Here is an 18,665-nt window from a genome sequence, read left to right on the forward strand (position 1 = left end):
ACAATGATAATCTAGCTCCAACCCCCTTGCTATGTGCAGGGTCGCCAACCAGCAGACCAGGCTGCCCAGAGCCACATCCAGCCTGGCCTTGAATGCCTCCAGGGATGGGGCATCCACAACATCTTAGAGCAACCTGTTCCAATGCATCACCACCTCTGTGTGAAAAACTTCCTCCTAATATCTAACCTAAACCTCCCCTGTCTCAGTTTAAAACCATTCCCCATTGTCCAATCACTATCCATGCTCATAAACAGCCGTTCCCCCTCCTGTTTATATGCTCCCTTCAAGTACTGGAAGGCCACAATGCGGTCTCTCTGGCGCTTTCTCTTTTTCCAGCTGAACAACCCCAGTTCCCTCTACCTTTCTTCATAGGAGAGGTGCTCCAGCCTCTGATCATCTTAGTGGCCCTCCTCTGGATCCACTCCAAGTGCTCCACATCCTTCTTGTATTGGAGGCTTTAGGCTTGGATGCAGTATGGGGCCTCATGATGTCCAATTCACTCAAATATTCTTACCTAGGTTCCTCTTTGGGTATCGTGTGCTTTTTTCATTTTTCCCTTTTCCCACCCACCCTCCTCCCTCCTTAGACTAGGGACTTTTATATTACAAACTAAATAGAATGCTAGCAACTCCTTTTGTGAAATCATAAACACCACATTTTGCTTTTCCACAATGTCTGCCCATGTGATTTAAAAAAAAAAAAATTGCCAAAATGTTCAACACAATTCAGAAGAAGCAAAGAGGTTCTCCTTTGGGTCAATGGATCAGCCACATACAGCCATTTTAGCCTTTCTTTTTTTCCTTTTTTTTTTTTTTTTTTGTCACCACACAGGAAACTCTACAGAATAGGAGGCTCAGAGGCTTTTGAAGCAAAGAATCATTTATTAACTTTCAAGTCACAGTTAACGTTGAAAATAAGTCTACAGAACTCTGTAGGAAACTGAATTCTAATTAAATGTTAAATAGCTTTAATATAAGACTTGAGTTAAATCTTCATGAATGGCATGAAAAGCATCCTTTAAGCCTATTGTGCAGTCTTTTTTTCCATGGTAATTGTAGGAAATATTTTCAGAAAAATAATAGGTGAGGGAAACATTAATAAGGAAAAAGGATGATACTGGAGTCTAAAATTCTAACACATACTAGGCATGGAGTTCTCACCCTTTTGCCACAAAAAGCTTCAAACACACTGTGCTTCACAGCATGCTGTGAAACGTTTTATTTTCTTCACCAACTTTATTTAATTATTTTGAGTTACATTACATTGATAAACATCTCCTAACAGCAGTCATAAAATGATGACAAGAGGAAGTCACCCCTTGCCCCTATCCCCTTATTTGCTGTGAGATTTCACAAGAAAAGGAGCAGTCCATCATTGATATTATTAGATTATTACTACTGTATTAGTGTTACATAAAACAAAAAGACTCAGTTCTTTACCAGAAACACAGCAGTCTGAAATCAGTTGCAGTAACACTGAATGTTATAATAGGATCAGAGAGCGTTTATGTAATTTAAAATAGGAAGCCAGTATCAAAATACATTAATTGGCACCAAATTCACAGGCCAAGAAGGAAAAGTAACCCAAGTAGGGTATTACATAGAAGATCTTCTGAAGATCTTTGCATTAACATAGTTCCTCCCCTACCCCAGAGTATCAAAGTCTGGAATAAGCCATAAGATTCAAGTAAGAAAAACAGACCTAAAGTGTGATGTATTGTCAGGAATAATCAGAAGTCAAGACTTACAGCAGCTGGGCAGAATCCCACATACAAAAGCTGACAGAACTGAAGCAACGAGAAGGCAAAGAAAATACTTAGAGAGGAAAGACACTTTGGACTAAGAAGTCAGTGCAGAGAAAGTCACAGATTCATAGAGTGGAATACAGCAATCCAAATTGGCACAAGGGTAGCAAATTAAAGCAGGTTTTTGGTAGGAGCAGCAATACTCACACTCCAGTATAAGAATACAAAGTTAATAAACTGAAGTTTAAAATAAGTTTCTCTTATGAAACTTATTTTATAATATGAACTCTATGCAGTTCATATTATATACTAATTTAATTCTAAGTCCATGCATCTTAGGTCTCAACCAGTAAATAGAAATACCAAAAAAAAAGACCCAGTCACTAGTGTGTACTACTGCATGGGACTGTCCTAAAAACTCATGCAGGGAAACAAAGTTTTGAACACAGTGGCCTGAAGTTCAGAAACTAGATATTGACTCCTGAAAACTATTACTGAAACAACTGATAAACTAACTAGACACCCTTAGAGAACACTTAATGTTAGTTTGCCACTCACTGTTCAGTCGTATAGTCTGTGTAAAGCTCTATAGAAAACTTGTAAGAAATTCTGCCTTTAGGAATTTACTGATAACAAGGTATATTTGAAGAAGTCATTTTCTAACTAGCAACAAGAGACAGCTGAGATTTTTTTTTCCAAAAAGCAGTACTGATTCCTATTCTGCGTTTATGTATAATTAAAGAACGACTAGTTTCAACTGAGCATTGTAGTGACATGTCTATGGTCAGAACTGAGATCCATAGCATCTCACAATGCTTTAACTATACATTAAGACTGTTGCTTTGCAAATTTTGGTTCCAATCTTGATCAGTCTAATACTCTTCATCTTCAGATAGGAGCCAAGACTGCCAAGCCCCTGGAAGGCCTTAATTCCATGCAGATAACTAAAATAGCTACTGGAAGTACAAGAATATGTAATTTGTGCGCTATGTCTGTGCACAAGCACAGTGATTTCCAAACACTTTAGCTTTTATTTGATAGACATGCAGCATGGCTCTAACACATGTGCATTTATGACTGATGCATCTGCATGAAGCTTCTCATGAATGTTGCAAGCTTCTGAACATCTTCTACAGTCACTGCATTATACAAAGAGGCACGGATTCCTCCCACAGATCTGAATTGAAAACAGGAGAGAAAAAAAAAAAAAAAGTTTTGTATATGCCAAGAAAAGACAAATATCATTTACAGTTACTTTTCCCCAACTGAACAGAAAGAAATTCATATTTTATATGAATGAGAGGCAAAATTTTACTCAAGGTAAGCAGGCAATCTAAAGCAACTTAGTATTTGTTGTTATAGCTTTACACTGTAGCCTTATGACATCAAAAAAAATCTAACTTTTTTAACTCCACAAATACCACTGTAACACGGGAAGGAATTCTTTCCATCAGCTAGATAAGTAATGTAATGGAGACTTTACGCAATGACAGAATTTGACAAAATGTCACCTTCTTTGGCATTTGAACAGAGACAAGAAAGGTTAATCAAGTTGAGAGAAGGCAGAATTAACAAGAAAGCTGTGCCCCATCACACCTAAACTACAGTTGATTCACCACCGGTTTTTAATTACAGTCTCAAGACTGCAATTCCCAGTGCTCCCAAACCAATATGAAGAACAGCTTGTAAGCAAGAAATGCTGGTAAGTCAATACACAACGCCTGCTGCTGTATCGCTGTAATAATTTTTTATTCTGCACAGCAAGGGGATTCATCTCAACGCAGCACTTACCGATGTCCTTTCAGAGATATCATGTTAAGTTCCACAGCTTTCTCAAGGAATTTCTTTTCCAGGACTTCATCACCCTTGATGCTGCCAATGCGGAAGGGGACGTTCATTCTGCTTCGGTTCTTCTTCTCCACTGGACATCTAGAAAAGTTGCAAAATTAATGATTATCCTGCTTTTTGCTAAATTTACATTTTCCATTACAAACAATTTCAGAAAGTGAATAATTGCATCCAGCTCAAAAGTCATTGCTCCGTAACTAAAGCAATCATTACTTTCTGTGAAAGAAAGCAAAAATCCTCTTTTCAAAGTATAATTATGGTAATAAGAAGTGGAAGGCCTTTCTGACATACCCAAAATTGTCTCTGACAGATATTTCTATTCTGCTGGCCACAACTGCTACTAGAATTGAGTTCGACCCATCTAAACAGAGGTAAAACAAACAAACAAACCACCACAGTATAAGGAAGCTTCCACTGGAGACTTTAATTAGTAGTTTCAGTCCCTCTTATCAATGTCTTATTTGGTGTTATTAAGAATCATGAACACAGAGAGGAGAGTGATCTCTAGAACAAATTTTACATTACATACGTGGCCACAACATTTTCCTTTAATCTAAAGCAGAAGATTTAAGATGCATTTAAAGCAAAATTACTCTTCATTTTTTTCTAATCTGTGTTTGTTTTATGGATTCTGTTTCATTTGTAATTATTGTGGACAGAAAAAACATGGCAGGGCAAAACGTAAGGGGAAAATGGAGGGAAGCATTTAATATTTAAATACTTGTCCTTAGTGCTTCTGGTTACAAAAGAGATACAAAGCCACAGTATTCTCCAAAATTGTGATGTAAATTCTTGCATACATTGCATACATTCACAAGGAAATATTTTTTATTATTCTATTTTTGACACGGTTGTGGGTTGAGTTTAGGTTGGACTGTTTTTTGTATGCAGCAGGGGTGTTGAGTTCTCCATTGGTTCCTTTGTGCAGATTAAGTAGTAACTAATCATAATATTAACATATGTAAGTTCTCTGTGCCATCTGTAACCAGGAAAGCACTCTTTCAAAAGGCCTATGCTTGTAAGGATTCTCACATTTGGATATATATATATATGCTCCATGTAAGATGACCCATTTCCATTCAGGCAATCTAACACAACTCAAGCTGTAGTGCAGAGTCTTTAGAAAGCAACAAACTGCAAATGGCACACAGCACTTTGTGGAACAGTCTCGATTCACAAAAAGCTTGTCACACCTCTTGCTCAGTGAAGCATGCCATGGATGGGTGGTACATTACAACTAGGAAGGCAGCTTCAAATTAGAATGGATAAGAATGGATCTGTGACTAAAAAAATGACTTGAACTGTGTTGCTATGCAAGATGCATACAGATCACTTAATGAAGTTTTCTTTGCTTTCCTTATTTGCCAGTTCACCATCCTACTTGCACTGGATTTGCCTATCAAGTCCCATAGGCCCACTTGCCAAAAACAAAGATTTTTTATTTGCCATAAAATGTTTTTTCAAAGCTTGATTTGCTCACCGTTTTATGAAAAAGCCCTCAGGGTTTTAATAAAGTAGGATCACAATTCTAATCATTGCAATGCCAAAGGCAAAGTTGCTCCCATCATGAAAATGGATCAGCAGAATGCATTGAATATTATGAACTATATCTTTGCCAATTAAGGTTGAGGCCAACTTAAATTTAAAATCTAAATTTAATTTCTCTATCCTAACTTTGACTCTAAAGTTATTTAGGTCCCAAATTTTGACTATATACTGAAGGCAAAGGAAAATATTTTGCAGTCTGTCATTTGACAGTTTTTGAACTTATGGGTATTGAAACCATTGTTGCTTTTTACAACACCAAGATTTAACTACACATTTTGGGTCCTGTCCAAGGAAAAAAGCCTTGCATCCATACACAAACTGTCAAATCTGTTTTTAAATAACATCAAAAACAGCTGAAAACAAAATACTTTCTTTATGCACAGATTTTTATGCACAGATTACATTCTGACTAATTCAGCAAGTGTTACAAAACTGACTACAATTAATACAGATACTCTTCCTGAGTGTACTAAAAAAAAAAAAAAAAAAGAAAGAAAAAAAAAAAAGTAGAGGTTTTGATTTCTGGAGAGATGGTTAGAAAGGAGATGATGCAGAACTCCTCTTACCAGCTTCTTACCAGCCACCTTTTCGGTTTTGGCCTGTAATTCTCAAAAATGCAGTAAGCATACTAAATAGTTGCAACCTGCTTTCAGTACACGTCTCCTAGGCTCCTGTGTTTTACTAAGGGCTTCTCAAGTGATTTGTATAGGATAATAGGAAATAACATCCTACTGGAACAAAACTCACCCTTGGAGAGTTACCAAGTGAATTATTTGCATAAATAATCTCTAGGATTTCAGGACTCCTCAATTTCAGTATATTGAAAAAGTAACTTAAAAATGAACTTGAAGTTATGCTTTAACTTTAGCTGCACAATACATTTTTAAAGCAAGGGGAAAACACACAACTTACACATAGAATCCATTAGACCTATCTATAATATCATAAATCATTTGTGATTTGATTAAACTAAGTTTGTCCATGGCTGCAGCTCCACCATTGTTCTTTATCCACTCCAGCACCAGTCCCATGATATAGATACTGCAACAAAAGAAAATATTTGTTGTTTCTTTTTATCTGACTGAAAAAACAAAAACAGTCATGAATAATAGTACATTAAAGTTTTAACTGTGAAATGTTGTATTTATTTTTAAGGTATTTGTTACAGTATGAGACCTGTACAGCTGCTCTACTCAAGACGTAAGAACAAACCTCAAATCTACATGAAGTAAGAATGCCAGAAATCTAATCATGTTTTCACAACTGTTAAGAATAAACCTACAATCCCATTTCTGTCTAAAAAGATCATTTTTCCCTCCTGAACAGTGATGTTTGACGAAACAAATAATTAATGTATTGCACTTAGTTATTCATTACCATTGAAGTTTAAGCAGGGTCCTGGAAGCCTACTGAAATCACGTCTAGAGACCAAGTATTTCAATGCCAGTTACACAGAGCAACATAAAAAAAAAAAAAAAAAAAAAAAGTCCCCAAGGCCTTTTGCCTTTGTGCTTTTGCTATAAAACTCAGCTTGTTCAAGTTCAGACATTTCCCACAACTACAACATTTTGCATTAATAAACTGTTCACAAGTTTTTATGGCACCTTTCCAACAGATTTGTTTTTATTTTATCCCTTCATTACAGATTCCAAGGGAGTACTCAGAGAACATTACCCTGCAAGTTCCCCTAACACAAGTCTAACAGGAGTTTGTTTTAAACTTCACTCCTTCCAATTTCTCAGGGGATGCTATTCTCAAATCTTAGAACACTTCAGAAAGACTGTAGAATAAATCAGGTTACAGATTGCCTTTTACAAATACACCTTATAGATTTGAGAGCACAGCCTTGCTACATTTATGACAGCAGGCTGCCAACAGCCCCATTAAATGAAGAATTGCCTAGACTCCTGACAGGTACACAGGGCCACATTCATCTCGTGCTTTCATTTCCTCAAGTGAAAATTTTGGACAAGTAATGTTTAAAGAAGTTAGGCCTGGAATCATCCACAAAGGTCAGCCAGATTAAACCCTTAATCCATGTTACATGTCAGCCAAAATAATGTTTCAGGAGCAATTTTAAATGCTAAACAAACCCTTGTAGCTTGAAATTAGTCTTTTTTTTAAATAGGAAACGCATTGCAGATTTTAGCAAAGTAGATCAGGGTCAAAGAGTTAAGCGCTGTAGCACCAAAATGTTAAATCCATTGGCATCCTTTAAATTTAACTTATCATCCTGCTGAAATAGCTGCTGTATATTCTGTTAATATTTCCTGCCTGTTTGCCACAAACCCTAAGAGAGTGCAAGGAAAAGAAGAGAGGAAAAAAAAGTTAAGAAGTTTTGCCAGTTCCTTATAAAAACTGGAACAGGCACTTAGAACCAAGCCAAATAGACAAACACCATGCCAACATTTCTGTCTGCGTTACATTTTGGATTCTGGAGCACACTCCACCTTGAGTCTGCAGCATCAAGTGAAATAAAGCAAGGCAGCAGTCAGAAAGGAGAAAGGTTGTTAGACCAACTTTATTTTCCATTCTTTTAGTTCTCCACTATTCTATTAGTGTTCTTGAAAGACACTGAATTACAGCTGAAGCTGCATTTGCTTTTCAGAATTTATTCACAGTGGTTAAAATTAAATAAAAGACTGCAAAACTTAATTTTGGTTTTTCTTTTCAAATCAGAGAAGCAGCACTGCTGAAGTGTTGAGAACTTTGTTTCTTTAAATGGAAATAGCTTTGCACTTGGAAAACATGAATGGCTGGATTTGAAACCCAGCATGTGCAATGCAAGCACACAGTGTCCAAAACGGTATGCATGACTTGGCAGTCAGAAAATAATCAATTACAAGAGAGAGGCTTTATCAGTTGTTGAAGAAAGTGCTCATACTGCCTGTGTACTGCAGAGAGGAAGAGAATAATCTGGCAAATTTAGGTTAATTTTTCTCTTAAATGCAAATCCTAATGATAGCGGCTATGCTTAGTCAGTAAGGCAGTCTTCAGATGGCTGCAGGAGCACATCATTACAGTACTACCCACTCTACAGTGGCCATATTGCTTTGGAAAATTCCAGTTATGCAACAGAATATGAAATAAACATATAGGTACAGGATTTACTTTTCCTTTTGATAAATTAAGATCAACTATACGTCTATGCCTTTCCACTAATACACACCTTACGCGCCACACTATGAGAAACATAGATTCAGTAACGTAATCTGTATCTCAAAATTCTACTGAATTTAAATTATAAAGGTATTAAGGTAGACTTTATGTGCAGGAATCATTGTAACTCATTTTGATACAGTGTACATGAAATCTGCTGGATATCATTAGGTACTGTAACTTCACAAACTATGGCTTGTACTAAATGGAGTCTAAGAACTGCAGTTAAACAATGTCAGCATGAAACAGAATTTCCTGTTGATAAGAGATGATGCAAACTTTGAAAAAAAGAAGTTATTTTTTGACATATTGCAAAAATACTTTTTAGGAAAGGAAGTTTCTAACTTAAGATTTTATTTTTTAAAAAGCAGCTGTTTTAGTTGGCATTGGTATAGTATTTTTAATTATTTCAGTTTAGAAGTGCCATATTAAGTAGGGCTAAATATTACTAATTTAATGCCTAAGCATTCCTTAGCAAGGTATCATCTAACTAGGTATCAGAAGATGAGAGACACTGCTTTTAAAAAAGCAAGCTATAGTCTGTTTTACCTCATGCGTACATGAATTCCCTGATAACATGACTACTTTATTACCTTGACTGCTACCAATAATTACAAAGATTGACCAATTTTATCTTTTAATCCCAAGCCAAGCACTGAGGTAGTACCTAAAGAAATATGGAAAGTCTTACTAGAAAAGAAGGGAAAGCAATGACTACACCACTCTTTTTAAAACTTTTCTCTGGTTTCATTTCAAAACTCATTGCAGTGAATGGTTTAGTTCAAACTAGAAATGTTCCAAGAAATTTTAAAATATATCTCAAATTTCATATTTTAAAAACATTTAGTAATGATGACACCATTTATTATTTCCTAGCATGAAGGCAGAAATGGATATGAAGGTTTAATTGCTGACAGTGGTTTCAGGTAGAAATTAAATGAAGTCTAATGAGTGCTCAAGCAGCAAGACTAAATGCCCCAGTTACCTACTCACAGTCTTAGAAGCATTAGTATTGTAGCAGCTCGAGTCATGTTTGTTTAAGCCAAAGAACTAGATCCTGAAATTCAATGATGAAATTATGGCACACAGTCTTTAATTCTAAAAATATTACATCCTTTATGTCCAAGTCCCATTCATTGGGCAGCAAGGCCTACTACAATCATTTCAAATATTTTCAGCAAAATCACATGAAATCCTTTAGCAGATCAGTTACTTGAAGACAAGCAACTCTCTGTTCTGAAACTTTTTTTTCCACTAAGCATAGCAGATGGTAATGCAGAAACTTCCTGAATAACAGATATTAAAAAGCTGGATAAGTTACCTGTAGCATGGAGGAGTGTTATATAAAGAGCCATTCGCTGCTTGTGTTTTGTAATCCATCACTACAGGGCATTCCTTCAGTGCAAATCCCAGCAAGTCCTCACGTACTATTACAACAGTAACTCCAGCACAGCCAACATTCTTCTGAGCACCAGCAAAAATCACACCAAACTGACAGAAAGAAAGGAAGGGATCACAACATACATCAATTAACTGAATAAGAAACCAGTATTTTTATATGGAATTATACAACTGAACAGTTTGGAGAACATGTCATAAGTAAGTTGGTCAAGGACATGCCAGCAGAAGTTCTAATTTCAAGGTGTGCTTCCAGCTATAATTGTTATCCCATGTATATCTTCATTCAACAGGTTTTCCAGTAATTTGCCAAATACTTAATAGTCACAAATGATTCTCAAGGCAACTTGTCCCCATTTGCACACTACTGCAAGCAAAATCTGCGAAAAACATGTAGACAAAACTATTTTCAATCAGTTTGGTATTTCATGAGAGGCATCATATAATCCACCTGCTCAAGGGAAAGCAAAACAGGAAAAAAAAAACAAAAACAGTTGAAGATGAAAGTACTAGTAAATCCCACTTCTCCTGAGTCCTACTCCTTCCATCCTTCACCCCCTCCTTAACTGCACTGTACCTTGGAAATATCCACAGGCCTCGACAGGAAATTTGATGACATATCACAAACCAAGACTGCTCCTTTGACATCGGGTACAAAGTCAAACTCCACACCATGAACAGTCTCATTAGCACAGTAGTACACATACGATGCATCTGGATTGAGATTCCAAGTGCCTGGGTCAGGAATGTCTAAGACAGACAAAAAGAATATCAAAGGTCACTACACAGATGTAATTTTCCTGGCACGCAGTTTTATTTTAAGGCTAGACCCTCAAGTATAAACCCAGAATGATTTTGCAGCCTGAAATGAAAAGCTGCATTGTAGCTTCCTGGTAAGGTATCCACAGAAGAAATATATCAGTACATCCCCAGTATTCTGTGGTGGGCCATCATCAGGCTTACAAACATTCATCTGACTTTCAGTCCTTTTTCCTTAAGGAATCTTCATCAGGCGGAATCTTCTACATGTCTTTGAAACTACTGAAGCATCCAAATTCTTACTGGTAAAGTTACTGGAATCTCTGTTTACACGAACCTCTAGAAGCATTTTTAGACCTCTCAAAGTAAGTATGTGTTCAGCTGTCTCCTATCTAAACCTTATAAGGGATCTACAAAATTAAAATTAGCCTCAGTCAATAGGCCATACACTGGCAAGCCCAAACAGAACAGATTTTGCATAGAACAAATGGGTTTCCCTCTCTTCTCCTCTTCTCCAAAAGATGCGGGGAATAAATGCTGCTATTGCCTCTCCCATTGTTTATTCCCTCTTACTTTAATTATAGCTGCCAAATACATTCCCCTATAATAAGTCATTGGTTTAAATAATTCCTGTGTCTTAGAGGATTTATTAACCTGGAAGATTATATAAATGGTAATCGGGGCACCAACTGGTTTGGGGAATATTCTTTGTCTTCCCTGCTGCCACTCTTTTGACTTTAAATTGTGTATCACAGACCAGAGAAAAGAAATAAAAGCACAATTAACAGAAGAATTTAGATATCCCTAGTCCAATAATTATTTATTTATAACCAGTGACCACTTAAAGCATACATGTAAAATGTCCTGAAACAGATTTTCTAACAAAAAAGTTACACATAACCTCTCTTCTTTGTACACAGTGGTCATTAAAATTATGTCATGTCCATACGCTCTATGAGATGAAGTTAGAAGTGCCTTTCCTATTTCAGAGCTAACTAACAAATGGTCAGGAGATGAGTGTTTGGGAACCCCTGAAAGACCATAAAAGAAAGCACCCATCACCCATCTCCTGGGCCAGTACACGTAAGATGCCAAATATATTTCTTAATTTCATAATAATTTATTACTGAATGCATAAGAAATTGAATTACTTCAGCATATACCTGCAAATACCTTAAAATCTAAGTTAAAAAATAAAATTATTCAGACAGCCCACATAATTTCCCTGTCTTCTTCCTACCGCTCAAGTTCTGGAACCCGGTCATTCTCACCTCAGAATGCTTGCCTGGTGGAGGCCACTAGGCTACCTAACCAATCTCCTAGTCATGGATGTGGAGACATGCAGCAGACAGTTTTTGAGTCCTGGCCAGTCAACCATTTAACTAGTTAATGCTCAATAACACAATAGCTGAGACAGGCCAATTTTTATAGCAATTCAGAAAAGCAAGCATTCACATCAATATGTGTAATCATCAACTTACTTGTATAGGCTGATAGTTTCGGATGAACAATATTCACTTTGGCATACTTCTCTGCTTCTTTAGCAGCTTTTGCTGACCAAGCTCCAGTAACCACATAATCCGCCTGTCTACCCTCCTTTAAGCCAATCAGGTTTAGTGGGACTGCACTGAACTGACCAGATCCACCTCCTTGGAGGAAAATAACTTTGTAGTTTTCTGGTATAATTCTGCAAGCAAGAAATTACCATATTTTATTCTCAAAAGACAAAGGACACATACCACTTACATACATTTGACTGCAAACCTACAGAGAAGGAGTACTGCTATTTCAGTAGATGTCTTTCAGAGGTTAAACCAAATCCTGCCAACTTACCTCAAAGCCGGTCGAATAAGAACCTAAACAGTAGGAACAGTGCTATATTGGATTTAAAAACGTTTACTGGAAATAAGCAAATTTTGACCCAAACTATAAGCAAATTCATTCCTGAGAAGCTTCTATCACAGCACACAGGCTCAAACAGTATTCCAGCAGAGCTAATGCTCACTTGAAGTTTTGTCTCTTAAAAGCTTCACGACATTTCTGAATTGAGATGGCTTCACAACAAAGTTCTCGAAGCACAATTCAGTTTTTAGACTCTTAATTTGCACATGCAACTGCACAGTACATTGTACATGCGGAGCATGTGGAGGAGCTATTTACATCATCACAAAAATTACTTGTTCGAACTACTCACACTGGCTGTGACAAGGAGTCAAGCTTTAAAAAACAAAGTATGGTCCTTTCATATAAAACTACTGTGAGAATAGTACACTAATTCTAATGCATGATATAAAAACATTAACCCTAATCCATGATCTAAAAATTTTCTACTTGAAACTTTTTTAAGCATTACAGCACATGTAAGAAAGGGGCTCCTGACCAGTTATTTCTTATAAATATTATGTTAGTAAAATAAGGTAATGTATGAATCAGCAATATACAGATCACCTGCATGCCATCAGAGAACATATTTCTGTTATTTCCACTTATTTCTTAAAACAGATTTCTTAAGAACTAGGCAAGTGGAAGACCGATATCCTCTCCATTACTTAATCAGATGCCTATCTAAACAAACTAGGAACCTTCAAGGAAAAGTCTCCACATTTGGCAATTTTAGTGCAACTATCACAAGTTTAATTTAAAAACAGGAAATAGTTCACTTACAGTAATTCACGCAAGAGATTTTCAGCTGTATTTAAAATTTTTGAGAAATCCGAGGTCCGATGGCTCATTTCTACGGTAGCGGAAAAAAAAGCATAGCATGGAACAAGACAGACAACTATGAATGTGATTTTACCAATTGTGCTAAGCTTTAACATTTTTACACTCACAGACCCAATACCCAAAGGCTTCCGTTCCCAGTTCCAACTCCTGTTTTTGTTGAGCCCTTCCAAATGCCCACAAAACCCTTACTTTTCAGATTGTGTTCGATTCTGTGCAAATCCTCCCCACTAATATTTGGCAGCCACATGACCTAACTACTCCTCCCCCTCTCCCCTTTCCCTCTCCCCTCAACCCCCCCCCAAAAAAAAAAAAAAAAAAAAAGCAGGCATATAAAAACTTTCCCTAGGAAGGTGTAAATTTCTTCACTCTAAAAACATCCTTAGTTATTACTTTACTCTATACCTGCTAAACCAGTACAGGGGGTTGTCTTAATATCTTATTTCACAAAAAACTTAATAATGCAGTAGTCCAAATTAGAACTTCAGGCTACTGAATTTTAATTTCTTTTATTAAACCACAGTCTTCCTTCTGTCTAGAAGAGCAAACAATTTTAACACAAATCTGTACCCCAAAGAGACTGCTGTATATGATAAATTTAGCAATGAAAAATTTCAGAGGGGGTAGTAAAATGTTGGGCATGTTTGCTCTTAAATGTTTTATGCCTCTGGGACTGAATAATGACTCAGCCATGCAAGTAACATAAAGCACCTCATCTTTCTGTCTGAATAGCACAGACTTCCTAAAGGAAAGGACACTAGACATCAAATACATCTGAACTGTTTTGCCAGGTGGTACATGAGATAACGAGTGCAGACATACAAGTGCACAGTATGTGTATATCCACATATAGCATTTTAGGTAAATAAAAACACAGGTAATTTCTTAAAGATCCAGAAATAATAGGGCTTTAATTATGATTAATTAGGTTGAGAGAGCTGGAGCTGTTCAGCCTGGAGAAGAGCAGGCTTTGAGGGACCTTATAGTAGCCTCCCAGTATCTGAAGGTTGTCTACAGGATAGCTGGGCAGGGACATTTTACAAGGGCATGTAGCAACAGGACAAGGGGAAACAATTTTAAACTGGAAGGAGGTAGATTTAGACAAGAAATCAAGAAGAAATTCTTCACTCTGAGGCTGGTAAGACAGTGGTACAGGTTGCCCAGAGAGGTTATGGATGCCCCCTCCCTGAAGGCATTCAAGGCCTGGCTTGATGGGACATTGAGCATCCTGGTCAAGTGGAGCTGCCCTGCCTAAGCACGGGGGTTGGAACAAGATGATCTTAAAGGTCCCTTCCAACCCAAACCATTCTATGATTAGTTACTTTCATCCATAGTGCTTTATGTTGGATTAGTAAACAGCAACCTGTGGATCGTTTTATGATCCCTTGAATGAATAAAAAGCAAGGAAAGAACAGCAGTTTACAAAAGGACATAACCAAACATAACCAAACAAAGTATTACAAGCTGTTACACAAGAAAATGAGGTATTCAGTTGCAAATATCAATAGCAGAAGCCTTTTTTTCTTTTTTAAGAAATTGAATTAAGAATCTACACTCCGAAAATCATACAAAAATTTGAAAGTCTTACTTACCAAGAACACTAATGCCAAGTCCTTTGTAGTCCACCAATTCTTTTTGTGCTGCTAATAATACCTAACAAAACAAACAAACAAAAAAAAAAAAATAAAAATCCACAAATAAATTGAGAATTTTCTACTATGTGGAATCCCTAATGTATCATACATATACCAGCTGCTCCATAGTGCAGTAGCCTAACACTTCTCTAAGGAAATTAACAAAATAATAGGCTCCATGTAATTTCATTTTATCTAGTAGCTGAAGGCTTGTCTTAAAATAGCATAATTAAATCCTATGCTTCATGTAGAGACTTCACATTTCAAGTCATTATTTCAATAGCTGCACTTCCAGATTACTTTAGAATGACTTTCAAGTGCTGAGTGGAACTCCTAAATGCTTATAGAAGGCTTAATGTTCAGAAACATGTTTTTTCTATTCTTATTTCCCCCATCTTGTGTTCTTTCACTCACCTCCCACAAATAGGCTAACTGAGATATCGAAAGAATAATCAAAAAAGAGCATGCAGCACTTGATACCTCACGGTGATTCAATGCCACAAGGCCTGGTTTCATAGAACAAAGTCCTGCACTTCCTAAAGATGCATGTTATCTGTTACTGAAAGTTAAGAAAAGAATTAAATGAAAACTCTGAGGCAACAAAAATCAGGTTACTTTTAGCAGCCTTGGCAAGCTGATCTGCTGCTTCAAGCTTTTAATTTGCCTTTCTCTCATAGCTCTTACATATCAACAAAGCAGAATTAGATCCTAACCATCTGTTTCATCATTACTTCTGGTTTCAGTGAATTCCTGCATGAGAGGCAAACCTTTCTTAGCCCCTCCAAATAGATGCAGGAGATGGAAATCCAGTAGAAAAACCTCCAGAGCAACTGCTGTATGTGCACATCTCGGGGTCTGCCAAGACACCACATGCTTCAGGCAGCTGCAGGAGCTTTGCTGACAGGGCATTTGTGTGATCTGTCAGCTGTAAAGCTGGTCACCTGCAGTTCAACCATGAATAGCGTGCTGCTTTTCATCTCCAAGATCACAATATTTTAACAAATGTTTTTCACGCTATGAACATACCGATGCCAAATAAGTTTAATAAGTTAGAGCGAACTTGCAGAGCATCAGAAAGGGCTTGTTAAACTGCTGTGTAGAATCCAGTTCTGTTAGTAGCTTTATCTGAGAAGCTGCACACGCCTCACTATCAACACTTAAGGCTCTTCCTAGAAGGCATGAAGAGCTCAGTCTTCAGACAGTCTGAGCACCCTGCATGCAGCATCACCTCAAAATCAAACAACATGAAACAACTGTGGCAGCACAGCCCATTCCTGCTGCTGTGTTTTTGAAGGTGCTTAAGTGACCAGCAGCTTGGAGCACAGCAGGGCCCTCCTCAAACACCCAGTTAACTGTGACAGCATGACCAAAGTTGCTGCAGTCACGGCAAGAGCTCCTTTTGGAACAAGCAGCTCTACCATATGGAGCAATCAATGTCCTTGCAGTGTGGTCTATAGGGGATGTTTCCAGGAGGAAGCTCGTAAATAAAATCGCTGTAAAGCAAGCTGATTTACCTAGTAAAACTGGTAAAGAAAAAACATAGAAAATAAGTAAGAAAACTATGGAGGAAACCAACACAAGAAGCACGAACTCTCACGGTACGGCGCCCCTACGCCGGCAGCCGGATGCCTGTGATCCAGCTGGAGACACCCTCGCTCCATATGCAACTGTGTAATCTACGGCTGCTGATGCAACTTCCCACAGAGTTGAGTCTGCACTGCACTCATTACCATTTCTTTAAACGAAGAGATGGCACCGGGTTGCTATGCCCTCTATCAGCTCATAAGCATCAAACTCGACACGAACACGCAGCGCACCGACGGGACTCCAGCGCTTCACACAGAAGCCGCCTGAGCGCCGGACAACGCCAGCACGCCGCGCTGCAGCGCCGGCGGAGCCGCTCCGGGAGAAGGGGCAGCGGCTCACGGCACGCTGACTTGTGACTGCAGCCGGGATAAAGGAACGGAGAGCTACGCGGTCGACTTTATCGCTCTTCGTCTCAGCTTCCCGGCCCTCGCTCGGCAGCGGTAGCCCCACAGGGCCACACCGGGAGCGCGGCCAAAGCGAGGTACTCCCAGCGCGCCCCCCACCTCGCCGCCAGACCTGGCGGCTCCCGGCCCCTACTCACAGAGCGCGGCAGCTTGGCCGGCCCAGCGCCGAAGTTAGCCACCTGCCTCCCCCCCTCCATGATGGCGCCGCTCGCCCACCGCCGCTCGCCGCCCCCGGGCCGCCGCGCCGGTATAAACCCCCCGCCGCCCGCTCGCCGATTGGCTGCTCTCGCTCACACCCCGTGGGAGGGGCCGCTGCCGGACCGCCCCGTCCATCGGCCGCCCGTGGGCAGCGCCCCGGCCGGCTCCTGGCGGCGCGGCCACGAGGCGGAGGCGTGATCAGCCGGGAGACGCCCCGCGCACGCCCCGCGCACGCCCCCGCGCTCCCACTGTCCCCCTCTTCCCCTCTCCCAATCCGTGCGCCCCACGCAAGGCCGAGCGTATGATTAATGTTGCGGAGCCGGGAGCAGGGCCGGGTCTGGATCTTCTAGGCCGATATGCAGCATTCTTTCCACAGATAGCTTGGTCAGAAACACGGAGTTAACACGGGATTGTTGCTGCTGAGGGAAAATCTTTTTAGCTCATTCAATTTCATCTCATAGTTTTAGTGAGAGAACAACTGCCCCACACTCCGTTTTCAGAAGTGATTTTAAAGCAAATGGCAGTAAGTCGCTTGTGACAAAACAAACTATGAAGTATGATTGAAAACAGATGGGCTCTTAAGAGCCCCATAATTTCCAAATATCTAGAAGATTTGCTGTTCTCTTGCACAGTTGCATGAAGTGCACACTCTGGACCCCCCTTTGCTCAGCAATACCCAAGAGCTCATGCTGCCTCAGCCTGTGCACGCTGATCTTCTTTCTCAGATACAATGATATTCTTGTTCCAGCACCTGAGCACTCATTCAGAGAATTATTTTTTCCTAATATCCAACCTGAACCTTCCCAGCCAATTTAAAGCCATGCTCTCCCATTCTATTGCTGTTACCTGGGAGAAGAGGCCAAACCCCACTTCATCACAACCTCCCTTCAGCTAGTTGTAGAGTGCAGTGAGGTCTCCCCTTGATCTCTTCCAGACTGAAATCCCAGCTCCCTCAGCTGCTCCTCATAAGAATTGTGCTACAGACCTCTCACCAGCTCCACTGCCCTTCTCCTCACCAGCTTCACACTACAAGGGCTCAATGTCTTCCTTGCAGCAAGGTGCCCAAAACTGAACACAGAACTCAAGGTGTGGTTCCACCAGTGCCAAGTACAGAGAAATAATTACCTCACTAATCACTATCCATTACAAATTTTTTTCAGTGAAGAAATACTCTTTAATTTGTTCATTTCCCTGTTTAACCAAGTCAATCTGGTACTATGAAAAAAATTTTCTGGCATAAAAACATTTTCATCTTGTGCATGTTAATTTGCTTAAGAAAGGTTAACAGAGATGGCAGCTTTACAGAAGAGATGACCTTCATTCTGGCCATGGACATAGTTTAAGAACTTCACCAAACTTGCATTGAGGCACCAGAGCCCTCCTTGGTTCTGAAGAACTAAAAGCAAACTTGAGAAATGTTGATCTGATACATTCTCTTCAAAACATCAGGGTATTTTTAAAGTTCTCTTTAGGCCACAAGACCCAAGACAACTAAATTGCTTCTAATTATTCAGACTAATTCTAACTGAATGGAAATCCCAGCTGAGCTGTCCAATAACAACATAAAAGGTGCCACAATATAATTGTCTTTGTTAGAGGCTCTAACAGAAGTGGGCAAAGAGGTACATGATCTTTCTACAGGCCAAAAGTACCTCTGTTTGCCTA

The 18,665-nt window shown here is 39.0% G+C and overlaps 1 protein-coding gene across 1 annotated transcript; it reads right to left on the minus strand.

Moving 5' to 3' along the window:
• Window positions 1-2,030: 2,030 nt before the first annotated feature.
• Window positions 2,031-17,056, minus strand: PSAT1 (phosphoserine aminotransferase 1). Its single transcript, XM_052700779.1, has 9 exons — window positions 16,940-17,056; window positions 14,770-14,830; window positions 13,121-13,190; window positions 11,938-12,143; window positions 10,275-10,447; window positions 9,621-9,790; window positions 6,053-6,181; window positions 3,536-3,673; window positions 2,031-2,921 (listed from the first exon to the last, which is right to left on the minus strand). The coding sequence occupies exons 1-9, from the start codon at window positions 16,997-16,999 to the stop codon at window positions 2,816-2,818; spliced, it is 1,113 nt and encodes a 370-aa protein (XP_052556739.1). The 5' UTR covers window positions 17,000-17,056; the 3' UTR covers window positions 2,031-2,815.
• Window positions 17,057-18,665: the final 1,609 nt, after the last annotated feature.

Source organism: Tympanuchus pallidicinctus, unplaced genomic scaffold, assembly GCF_026119805.1.
Source record: "Tympanuchus pallidicinctus isolate F22 unplaced genomic scaffold, pur_lepc_1.0 scaffold4, whole genome shotgun sequence".
NCBI classification, from domain to species: Eukaryota; Metazoa; Chordata; class Aves; order Galliformes; family Phasianidae; genus Tympanuchus; species Tympanuchus pallidicinctus.

What these genes read in the sequence shown, in the direction of transcription:
- PSAT1 (XM_052700779.1), bottom strand. Translation starts at nt 16,999, where the DNA reads ATGGAGGGGGGGAGGCAGGTGGCTAACTTCGGCGCTGGGCCGGCCAAG. An exon ending in ACTTGGCATTAGTGTTCTTG is followed by an intron (nt 13,191 to 14,769) that starts GTAAGTAAGACT and finishes CCGCTACCGTAG; the next exon opens with AAATGAGCCATCGGACCTCG. An exon ending in AACACTCCTCCATGCTACAG is followed by an intron (nt 6,182 to 9,620) that starts GTAACTTATCCA and finishes CTTTTGTTGCAG; the next exon opens with TATCTATATCATGGGACTGG.